This window comes from Salmo salar, chromosome ssa21 (genome assembly GCF_905237065.1).
Source record: "Salmo salar chromosome ssa21, Ssal_v3.1, whole genome shotgun sequence".
Taxonomy (NCBI): Eukaryota; Metazoa; Chordata; class Actinopteri; order Salmoniformes; family Salmonidae; genus Salmo; species Salmo salar.
Genome location: NC_059462.1, coordinates 31,415,966 through 31,427,500, shown reverse-complemented (window position 1 = coordinate 31,427,500; position 11,535 = coordinate 31,415,966). Strand labels below are relative to the sequence as shown.

The 11,535-nt window shown below is 47.3% G+C and overlaps 1 protein-coding gene across 3 annotated transcripts in view; it reads right to left on the bottom strand.

The window, feature by feature from the left end:
• Window positions 1-10,906, bottom strand: part of epha3 (eph receptor A3) — a 140,064-nt gene extending 129,158 nt beyond the window's left edge. For all 3 annotated transcript variants that reach the window (XM_045704677.1, XM_045704676.1, XM_045704678.1), the window contains exon 1: window positions 10,592-10,906. In XM_045704677.1, coding sequence (XP_045560633.1) covers window positions 10,592-10,694 — 103 coding nt within the window. In that variant the 5' untranslated portion in view covers window positions 10,695-10,906. The remainder of the gene's footprint in view (window positions 1-10,591) is intronic.
• Window positions 10,907-11,535: the final 629 nt, after the last annotated feature.

Genomic DNA, 11,535 nt, shown 5'->3' with positions numbered 1-11,535 from the left:
GTCTGTGACTGCAGGTTGTGTAGGGCTGCAGTAGTCTGTGACTGCAGGTTGTGTAGGGCTGCAGTAGCCTGTGACTGCAGGTTGTGTAGGGCTGCAGTAGTCTGTGACTGCAGGTTGTGTAGGGCTGCAGTAGTCTGTGACTGCAGGTTGTGTAGGGCTGCAGTAGTCTGTGACTGCAGGTTGTGTAGGGCTGCAGTAGTCTGTGACTGCAGGTTGTGTAGGGCTGCAGTAGTCTGTGACTGCAGGTTGTGTAGGGGCTGCAGTAGTCTGTGACTGCAGGTTGTGTAGGGCTGCAGTAGTCTGTGACTGCAGGTTGTGTAGGGCTGCAGTAGCCTGTGACTGCAGGTTGTGTAGGGCTGCAGTAGTCTGTGACTGCAGGTTGTGTAGGGCTGCAGTAGTCTGTGACTGCAGGTTGTGTAGGGCTGCAGTAGCCTGTGACTGCAGGTTGTGTAGGGCTGCAGTAGTCTGTGACTGCAGGTTGTGTAGGGCTGCAGTAGTCTGTGACTGCAGGTTGTGTAGGGCTGCAGTAGTCTGTGACTGCAGGTTGTGTAGGGCTGCAGTAGTCTGTGACTGCAGGTTGTGTAGGGCTGCAGTAGTCTGTGACTGCAGGTTGTGTAGGGCTGCAGTAGTCTGTGACTGCAGGTTGTGTAGGGCTGCAGTAGCCTGTGACTGCAGGTTGTGTAGGGCTGCAGTAGTCTGTGACTGCAGGTTGTGTAGGGCTGCAGTAGTCTGTGACTGCAGGTTGTGTAGGGCTGCAGTAGTCTGTGACTGCAGGTTGTGTAGGGCTGCAGTAGTCTGTGACTGCAGGTGGTGTAGGGCTGCAGTAGTCTGTGACTGCAGGTTGTGTAGGGCTGCAGGAGTCTGTGACTGCAGGTTGTGTAGGGCTGCAGTAGTCTGTGACTGCAGGTTGTGTAGGGCTGCAGTAGTCTGTGACTGCAGGTTGTGTAGGGCTGCAGTAGTCTGTGACTGCAGGTTGTGTAGGGCTGCAGTAGTCTGTGACTGCAGGTTGTGTAGGGCTGCAGTAGTCTGTGTCTGCAGGTTGTGTAGGCTGCAGTAGTCTGTGACTGCAGGTTGTGTAGGGCTGCAGTAGTCTGTGACTGCAGGTTGTGTAGGGCTGCAGTAGTCTGTGTCTGCAGGTTGTGTAGGGCTGCAGTAGTCTGTCTGCAGGTTGTGTAGGGCTGCAGTAGTCTGTGTCTGCAGGTTGTGTAGGGCTGCAGTAGTCTGTCTGCAGGTTGTGTAGGGCTGCAGTAGTCTGTGCTGCAGGTTGTGTAGGGCTGCAGTAGTCTGTGTCTGCAGGTTGTGTAGGGCTGCAGTAGTCTGTCTGCAGGTTGTGTAGGGCTGCAGTAGTCTGTGTCTGCAGGTTGTGTAGGGCTGCAGTAGTCTGTCTGCAGGTTGTGTAGGGCTGCAGTAGTCTGTGTCTGCAGGTTGTGTAGGGCTGCAGTAGTCTGTCTGCAGGTTGTGTAGGGCTGCAGTAGTCTGTGTCTGCAGGTTGTGTAGGGCTGCAGTAGTCTGTCTGCAGGTTGTGTAGGGCTGCAGTAGTCTGTGTCTGCAGGTTGTGTAGGGCTGCAGTAGTCTGTCTGCAGGTTGTGTAGGGCTGCAGTAGTCTGTGTCTGCAGGTTGTGTAGGGCTGCAGTAGTCTGTGACTGCAGGTTGTGTAGGGCTGCAGTAGTCTGTGTCTGCAGGTTGTGTAGGGCTGCAGTAGTCTGTCTGCAGGTTGTGTAGGGCTGCAGTAGTCTGTCTGCAGGTTGTGTAGGGCTGCAGTAGTCTGTGTCTACATGGTTGTGTAGGGCTGCAGTAGTCTGTGACTGCAGGTTGTGTAGGGCTGCAGTAGTCTGTCTGCAGGTTGTGTAGGGCTGCAGTAGTCTGTCTGCAGGTTGTGTAGGGCTGCAGTAGTCTGTGTCTGCAGGTTGTGTAGGGGCTGCAGTAGTCTGTGACTGCAGGTTGTGTAGGGCTGCAGTAGTCTGTGTCTGCAGGTTGTGTAGGGCTGCAGTAGTCTGTGTCTGCAGGTTGTGTAGGGCTGCAGTAGTCTGTGTCTGCAGGTTGTGTAGGGCTGCAGTAGTCTGTGTCTGCAGGTTGTGTAGGGCTGCAGTAGTCTTGTCTGCAGGTTGTGTAGGGGCTGCAGTAGTCTGTGACTGCAGGTTGTGTAGGGCTGCAGTAGTCTGTGTCTGCAGGTTGTGTAGGGCTGCAGTAGTCTGTGACTGCAGGTTGTGTAGGGCTGCAGTAGTCTGTGTCTGCAGGTTGTGTAGGGCTGCAGTAGTCTTTGTCTGCAGGTTGTGTAGGGCTGCAGTAGTCTGTGTCTGCAGGTTGTGTAGGGCTGCAGTAGTCTGTGACTGCAGGTTGTGTAGGGCTGCAGTAGTCTGTGTCTGCAGGTTGTGTAGGGGCTGCAGTAGTCTGTGTCTGCAGGTTGTGTAGGGCTGCAGTAGTCTGTGTCTGCAGGTTGTGTAGGGCTGCAGTAGTCTGTGTCTGCAGGTTGTGTAGGGCTGCAGTAGTCTGTGTCTGCAGGTTGTGTAGGGCTGCAGTAGTCTGTGTCTGCAGGTTGTGTAGGGCTGCAGTAGTCTGTGTCTGCAGGTTGTGTAGGGCTGCAGTAGTCTGTGTCTGCAGGTTGTGTAGGGCTGCAGTAGTCTGTCTGCAGGTTGTGTAGGGCTGCAGTAGTCTGTCTGCAGGTTGTGTAGGGCTGCAGTAGTCTGTGACTGCAGGTTGTGTAGGGCTGCAGTAGTCTGTGTCTGCAGGTTGTGTAGGGCTGCAGTAGTCTGTCTGCAGGTTGTGTAGGGCTGCAGTAGTCTGTGTCTGCAGGTTGTGTAGGGCTGCAGTAGTCTTTGTCTGCAGGTTGTGTAGGGCTGCAGTAGTCTGTGTCTGCAGGTTGTGTAGGGCTGCAGTAGTCTGTGTCTGCAGGTTGTGTAGGGCTGCAGTAGTCTGTGTCTGCAGGTTGTGTAGGGCTGCAGTAGTCTGTGTCTGCAGGTTGTGTAGGGCTGCAGTAGTCTGTGTCTGCAGGTTGTGTAGGGCTGCAGTAGTCTGTGTCTGCAGGTTGTGTAGGGCTGCAGTAGTCTGTGTCTGCAGGTTGTGTAGGGCTGCAGTAGTCTGTGTCTGCAGGTTGTGTAGGGCTGCAGTAGTCTGTGACTGCAGGTTGTGTAGGGCTGCAGTAGTCTGTGTCTGCAGGTTGTGTAGGGCTGCAGTAGTCTGTCTGCAGGTTGTGTAGGGCTGCAGTAGTCTGTGTCTGCAGGTTGTGTAGGGCTGCAGTAGTCTGTGTCTGCAGGTTGTGTAGGGCTGCAGTAGTCTGTGTCTGCAGGTTGTGTAGGGCTGCAGTAGTCTGTGTCTGCAGGTTGTGTAGGGCTGCAGTAGTCTGTGTCTGCAGGTTGTGTAGGGCTGCAGTAGTCTGTGTCTGCAGGTTGTGTAGGGCTGCAGTAGTCTGTGACTGCAGGTTGTGTAGGGCTGCAGTAGTCTGTCTGCAGGTTGTGTAGGGCTGCAGTAGTCTGTGTCTGCAGGTTGTGTAGGGCTGCAGTAGTCTGTGTCTGCAGGTTGTGTAGGGCTGCAGTAGTCTGTGTCTGCAGGTTGTGTAGGGCTGCAGTAGTCTGTCTGCAGGTTGTGTAGGGCTGCAGTAGTCTGTGTCTGCAGGTTGTGTAGGGCTGCAGTAGTCTGTGACTGCAGGTTGTGTAGGGCTGCAGTAGTCTGTCTGCAGGTTGTGTAGGGCTGCAGTAGTCTGTGTCTGCAGGTTGTGTAGGGCTGCAGTAGTCTGTGTCTGCAGGTTGTGTAGGGCTGCAGTAGTCTGTGTCTGCAGGTTGTGTAGGGCTGCAGTAGTCTGTGACTGCAGGTTGTGTAGGGCTGCAGTAGTCTGTGACTGCAGGTTGTGTAGGGCTGCAGTAGTCTGTGTCTGCAGGTTGTGTAGGGCTGCAGTAGTCTGTGTCTGCAGGTTGTGTAGGGCTGCAGTAGTCTGTCTGCAGGTTGTGTAGGGCTGCAGTAGTCTGTGACTGCAGGTTGTGTAGGGCTGCAGTAGTCTGTGTCTGCAGGTTGTGTAGGGCTGCAGTAGTCTGTCTGCAGGTTGTGTAGGGCTGCAGTAGTCTGTGACTGCAGGTTGTGTAGGGCTGCAGTAGTCTGTGACTGCAGGTTGTGTAGGGCTGCAGTAGTCTGTGACTGCAGGTTGTGTAGGGCTGCAGTAGTCTGTGACTGCAGGTTGTGTAGGGCTGCAGTAGTCTGTGACTGCAGGTTGTGTAGGGCTGCAGTAGTCTGTGTCTGCAGGTTGTGTAGGGCTGCAGTAGTCTGTGTCTGCAGGTTGTGTAGGGCTGCAGTAGTCTGTGTCTGCAGGTTGTGTAGGGCTGCAGTAGTCTGTGACTGCAGGTTGTGTAGGGCTGCAGTAGTCTGTGTCTGCAGGTTGTGTAGGGCTGCAGTAGTCTGTCTGCAGGTTGTGTAGGGCTGCAGTAGTCTGTGTCTGCAGGTTGTGTAGGGCTGCAGTAGTCTGTCTGCAGGTTGTGTAGGGCTGCAGTAGTCTGTGACTGCAGGTTGTGTAGGGCTGCAGTAGTCTGTCTGCAGGTTGTGTAGGGCTGCAGTAGTCTGTGACTGCAGGTTGTGTAGGGCTGCAGTAGTCTGTGTCTGCAGGTTGTGTAGGGCTGCAGTAGTCTGTGACTGCAGGTTGTGTAGGGCTGCAGTAGTCTGTGACTGCAGGTTGTGTAGGGCTGCAGTAGTCTGTCTGCAGGTTGTGTAGGGCTGCAGTAGTCTGTGACTGCAGGTTGTGTAGGGCTGCAGTAGTCTGTGACTGCAGGTTGTGTAGGGCTGCAGTAGTCTGTGTCTGCAGGTTGTGTAGGGCTGCAGTAGTCTGTGTCTGCAGGTTGTGTAGGGCTGCAGTAGTCTGTGTCTGCAGGTTGTGTAGGGCTGCAGTAGTCTGTGACTGCAGGTTGTGTAGGGCTGCAGTAGTCTGTCTGCAGGTTGTGTAGGGCTGCAGTAGTCGTGTCTGCAGGTTGTGTAGGGCTGCAGTAGTCTGTGTCTGCAGGTTGTGTAGGGCTGCAGTAGTCTGTGTCTGCAGGTTGTGTAGGGCTGCAGTAGTCTGTGACTGCAGGTTGTGTAGGGCTGCAGTAGTCTGTCTGCAGGTTGTGTAGGGCTGCAGTAGTCTGTGTCTGCAGGTTGTGTAGGGCTGCAGTAGTCTGTGACTGCAGGTTGTGTAGGGCTGCAGTAGTCTGTCTGCAGGTGGTGTAGGGCTGCAGTAGTCTGTGTCTGCAGGTTGTGTAGGGCTGCAGTAGTCTGTCTGCAGGTGGTGTAGGGCTGCAGTAGTCTGTCTGCAGGTTGTGTAGGGCTGCAGTAGTCGTGTCTGCAGGTTGTGACTGTGTGTTCAGGGTGAAGTGTTCTCCTCCTATCATGAATTATTCAAACTGAGTGTGGCTGTGTTTGATGCTGCTGGTTCCCCTCTCACAGCTCATACTCGCATGTACACTCTCTCTCCCTCTCTCTCTCTCTCTCTCTCTCTCTCTAATACTGATTTATTGTGAGCTATTAGATAACAGCACTCTTCACACTGCTTCCTACAGGCCTCCCACACAAACACAACACACACAAACACACAGAGAGCACTATTTTTAAAGTGGGAACATGTGTACCCATCCCCCCCACCCCACCCCACCCCCTCCAGGTACCATCGCTCATAAACCTGCTCCTCCCAGCGGGTTACTGCTCCAGCCTCCCTGGGCATGGCCTCCTGCCACCGGCTAAAAATACCGACGCCCGGGCAGGGAGAGAAACCATAGCAAGCACCACGCATACAGACTCACTACTGTCGCCTATATTCACGCACACATACACGTATGTCTACAGAGCCATTCTCTAATTTTATGCTGCGCACTCACTCAAAGACACATTTACACTGAGAAAATACACTGATCCTTTTGGTGAAAGAATCCCTCCAAATCAGCCAGTACAATATCTGAATATGACATAACTTCGTGCCAAATTATCCCCCCTAAAACGAACAGTCCTAAAAGCGGCCACATCAGGCTACTTTCTCGGCTAGCCTACTGCTGCGGTATATTAAGCGCAATACGGAACACAGTATAGAAGCTCACCAAAGTTTGTACAGGATTTACACAAGCACTGCTAAACGGCAGAAAAATGTATTTGTTTCTGTAAACACGAGTGTGTAGCAATATAGGCAGCCTGTAATGACTAATAGCAAGTGGGCCAATATGCATTTGATCAAAGTCATATTGAAACCATGATCATAATATGGGTATGGTGATACAATTCTGGATAGGCCTATAATTAATTGTTTTCTCTGGACAGCATATAATTCAACATGAATTATGCGTATATTTTATGGTATGGTACATTTCACAATTCGTTTTCTTTATTTTGATGTATTTTATATTTTCTATAAAAACAACCATTAGCCTATGGAAAGTGGGAATAAATCACGTCAGCTAGTTTTGGTCCAACACAGAATAATCTGACCAAGCAGCAGGCCTCCGCTTTAGAACACGTTCAAACAATCATTCATAGGCTATGGCTTGTAAAATAGTACAATGTGCTGCTAAAACGTTACCAATATATTTATCAGCAAAAATATACATTTTTCATGGTGTCAGTTCAAATTGGTTTTAAGTGCAATGGGAAGATCTCACAAGGTCCTGAAGAAAAAACAATAGACTTTTACAGGGACGGTAGGCCATAACGATGAGGGGAAACTACAGCATGGCCCAACTTTCCCAAAAGGCCTCAGTTAATTCAAACGAAACAATAAAATAAATTTAAAAAATACGTATATACAGGCCAAAGTAAATAAATAAATGAACATTTGTAGGCCTGATAGGCAAACTACAGTTCCCTAAAATCTACATTTGAACATTAAAATGCTGGTCGTGCGTAATGCGAAGCATGTGCACGTTGAAATTGTACCTCGTCGAAGTTGTTGAAAACGTTTTTCTTTCGTCATAAATAAACACAAGAGGAGCTTGAAGTTAGCAATAAGAATAAAACATATATTTAGGCTAATTATAAAGAGTATTGTCATCATCAGAATCATTAGGCCTATAATTAATGATAATGATGAATAACCTAAATGACTGTGTAATTATCGTTATTATAATTACCATGAATAACCTCTACATTCTGAGAACCATTAAAGGTGACATAGAATCTTAGTCGTCATGAAATAGGCAAGTTTGAAACGTCTAAAACTTCCACATTTTCCTTGCCCTTACTCTTTAACTTATCACAAAACACACACACATGGTCAAGTTGTCCTAAATACACCTATATCACAGTGTATTATTTTAGAGTATGGGTTTTATATAATGCAGCCCATGCGAGTCGTGGTTCCGCTCGAAGCCCCAAAGTAGGGCGTTACGGATTGAAGAGTGGTTGGACTGTATTACTACTGTAGTTGATTTACGACTTTCTTTGCTCTGAAATGATAGATTATATGATATCTGGCAACAAAACGTAGTGAATATTTCCAAAAGGACGTTAAAGGATGGCTTAAAAAGAGTAAGTTTAAACCACAACAGAATCTGCGTGTGGACACGCTGACCAACAGACAGAGGAAACTTACTTTAAAAAAAAAAAATAACACATTTGGGCTAAATAAAAACATTCTAAAACGTAGGCTACTTGCAGAGTTATCAACCCTAGATATGCCTGGCCTATAGTCTAGGCCCATAGTTTATTTTCGGTTCACTGTAAAATTATATGGTACATTTATAAATAAGGTAGGTCAATTGTCGTTGTCAACATGGAAACATGGAAACATTTCCTTCACAGATATGTAGCCTATCAAATACATATTTTCCTGCAAATATAGACGCATAGACCTAACCTACATTTTTCGGACAAGGCAATAGCTTAGGCCTACTAAAATAAGCTACACTTTTATAACCATGCCCCCATTTTTAGTTCTGCACTCTTAAACGCAAATAAACCGATATGATACTTCCACGTTGTTTCAATGTTGAAATAAACGGAGTGAATTTGGCTTTGTGCTAAACATTTTCTTTATGAGAGGGACTTAAGTAGCCTGTGAAAGGGAGGGGGTTTCTGACTTTACCCTGCCATGATGACACCGTGCCCCGAGCACAAAAACAATTCCTCTCTTCTCTCCTCTGCCGAGCATGAGCTTTGTTTCTGATAGAAGGGGTTTTGATAGTTCTATTATTACAGATAGGATATGCAAGAGCGTGTGAGGCTTCACGGTGAGAACGGCTCGACACTGACACTCCCTGGCAGACAGACAGGGTGTTGCGGACAGCCATCATTAGGTGTACACCATAGCAGACGTCATAAACAATAAGTAATAGGCTTACCAACGGGTAGGCCTATACATTGTAATTGTCCTCGGGTTGAGTGAAGGCTACAACAATATTTCCTGAAGACAAATTGTATATATCTAATAGGCCTACATATCGACTAAATTGCATCTACATAGCTTACATTAGCACCATACGAGACATAGACCGAACTTCATTAACAATACATCAGTTCATAAACAGCCTAAATAGACCTAAACAATAATTAGGCTAACATAAAAATGGAATGACTAGGCCTATATTTGACTTCAATACTGTAGGCTATGTCGAGGACAGGCCTGCCGAAATCGAGCTGTGTGGGCTCCTGGATAGAGTGAGGTGAATAAAAGTACGAAACAGTAAAAACAGAAGTCGATAGGCTGTTAACGTGCTGTTTAATCGAAAATATCAAAGATTAAATCATCTCAAAATATCTAAAGTTTCTGAAAACAAAAGATATTAGTCAGATTAATGCCAGAGACCCATTGCATTTAATTAACCTATATATCAAATCGAAAAACAGAAGTCACTTCATAATCTCCAAGCTTGGTTTATTGACCGGTGATAGACTGACGGCCTGTGAGTTAGGCAATAATATAAAGAAGATGAGATGAGGCGACAGGCGCATGCAGTATAGTCTACATGTATGGAGCGAGGACTAACCGCTTTGTAGAAATAATAACTCTTCCCGGTATAATCATTTATAATACATTGACCATGTTAAATAGCTATGATATGGGTTGAAATCTAGGCGAATGTATTGCCCAAAGACAGAAGTTGTTTTATGTGGCATAAACTTTGACCACAGTATTCGTTGTTCATTTTGATACCATATATCCGCAAGCCATTTTTTTATAGGCCTATTCAAGCGTTGTGCTTCCCTACAAGAAGAACACAAAGGTGATGCTGGTCGGCATAGGCCTACATGATGTACTGCCACGTTGTTTCAACGAAGAATACGCCGGGGAAATGCAGTCTAGTCGCTCGCATGTTTTCGGTTGTTCAATGTCTTAAACTATTCACTTCAATTGTATATAGGCCTATGCCAATAGGTTTACAATTGAATTATGTTACAATTCGTAATTTAACATTTTTTAAATATTATATTGCATGTTCTCTACTTTGAATTATTCCCATGTAGTAACAAGTCAATAATAACATGACAATAAATCATTACATTTTACTGAGCTCACCCCTTGATTAGTATCTGGCTCTGTCTGACTATCGACGGTCCAAGTAGCCTACATTAATTTCGTAATCAAAGTGCAATTACAGATGAGCCTTGCCCTTTGGAACTATAGGCCAGTCATCTCATCATTTGCGCCTGTGTGTGTGTGTGTGTGTGTGTGTGTGTGTGTATGTGCACGCGCGCGCATGTGCGAGCGATAATAAACAACCTGTCGAGATTGGCCTATTTAAGAAAAAGTAGCCAATGGGTTAATCAATGGAAATATCGAGTGGATGATTCCTTGCGCTAAGAGATTTTATTCTTTAGAGTGTGCGTGTTCCTTCCAACACGTCTCCATAAAGTGGGCTATAATGATATAATACAATACACCATCCGTGTGAATGAATACTAATGAATATGAATAGGCTGCATTTTGTAAATCACATCTATTTAGGCTAATGTGTGATCAGCTTGGGTAAGAAGCTAAGCGGAGGTCCACTGCCTGCCCCTGGCTATTTACTGTGCGCTGCAGCGCTTGGATTGCCTGCTTCTACTCGGTATTGCTTTTGGACAATAGCCTACATGGGTATTTGTTAGTAATAACACCAAACATCAACAGCTACACTTTGGCATCTGCGTTTCAAAATGTAGGCTATTATTCTCACTATTTGGCATGCCAAACGATCTTTCCAACCTAGACGCACGGGAACCCCGGTGTTAACTGTCCAAAGCTGATTATCGTGTTGCCCCCCAGCTGATTATCGTGATCCCCCCCATCCGATTCCAGTTTCCACGGATTTACCAGCCGGTCAATAACTCTTAACGAGGGTTTAAAACGCCACACTGAGTCCGTGCATCAAACCTTCTATCGTACTGAAGCTTGGATCAACACAAATCATAGTGGGTTAAACTAATTCAACGATTATTTACAAAATGTGCTAAAATACCGCCATGACAATATTTGGACATTATTGAATGGTCTAACATGACATGTCCTGTCCTTCCATCCACAGCATCAGCGCAGTCAGAACCACCTTCCTTCAAATGCATGCGGTCCAGACTGCAGCAAGATGTGCTATAGTTCTGTCTGTGAGCGAACACTTTTCTTACATGGATCTCACACTCTCTCTTTCTTTATGTCCGACCCTCTCTCACTCACTCTTACCTTCATTGGACGGGTGGATGGTCAGAAGTGCTGGGCGAATAAACGACAAGATGAACAGTAAAATAAAATGTAGTATTGGTTTCGCGCGCGGTTTGCAATCCATGACGGCAGGCAGTTCAGAGGGCAAGGCAGCGCGAGGTACATATCTCCGTGCAGCATTCGCCACTGAATGATGTGAGCTCGCTCTCCCGTTCACGCACGAGGCTCCGGTTCAACTCTGCTCCAGGGCTGATGTCAACTTTGACACCGGAGAATGAGGAGGAGTCAGCGCTCTGTCTCTCTTTCTCTCTCTCATTTTCTCTCACACTCTCTCCCTCTCTCCCTCCGCGCTGAACGGAAAGGAGACCAGCTCTAGCGGGAAGCTTCCGTTTTCCGCAGGGTCCTATATATCTAAATTGATTGTCTATTTAAGTGTTTCCCAACTCATCATCAAGGTCTGATGATATTAATCCGCTGTGTAGTGCTAGAGCAGAAACCAAAGTCATCCCCAGGACTGAGTTTGGGAAACCCTGGTGTAGATAAAGACACGCTCAAGTTCACAGGGTGTCTATTCCCCGACAGATGACCAGTAGAAAACAGCAAGCCTCCGCATTCCATCTCCAAGCGTTAGCCCCAGAAAAACATACTGCTCCATTCTCACACTGGACTGATCCCAATAAATTAAAACAGATTGACATGTGAATAGTCTACAATTACATGATACAAATAGGAAAAGGGATGATTGCATTATTTCATTTATGAGTCAACAGTGTTACCCTAGCCTGGTCCTTGTTCTAGCCCAGAACTAACAACAGTGTTACCCTAGCCTGGTCCTTGTTCTAGCCCAGAACTAACAACAGTGTTACCCTAGCCTGGTCCTTGTTCTAGCCCAGAACTAACAACAGTGTTACCCTAGCCTGGTCCTTATTCTAGCCCAGAAGTAACAACAGTGTTACCCTAGCCTG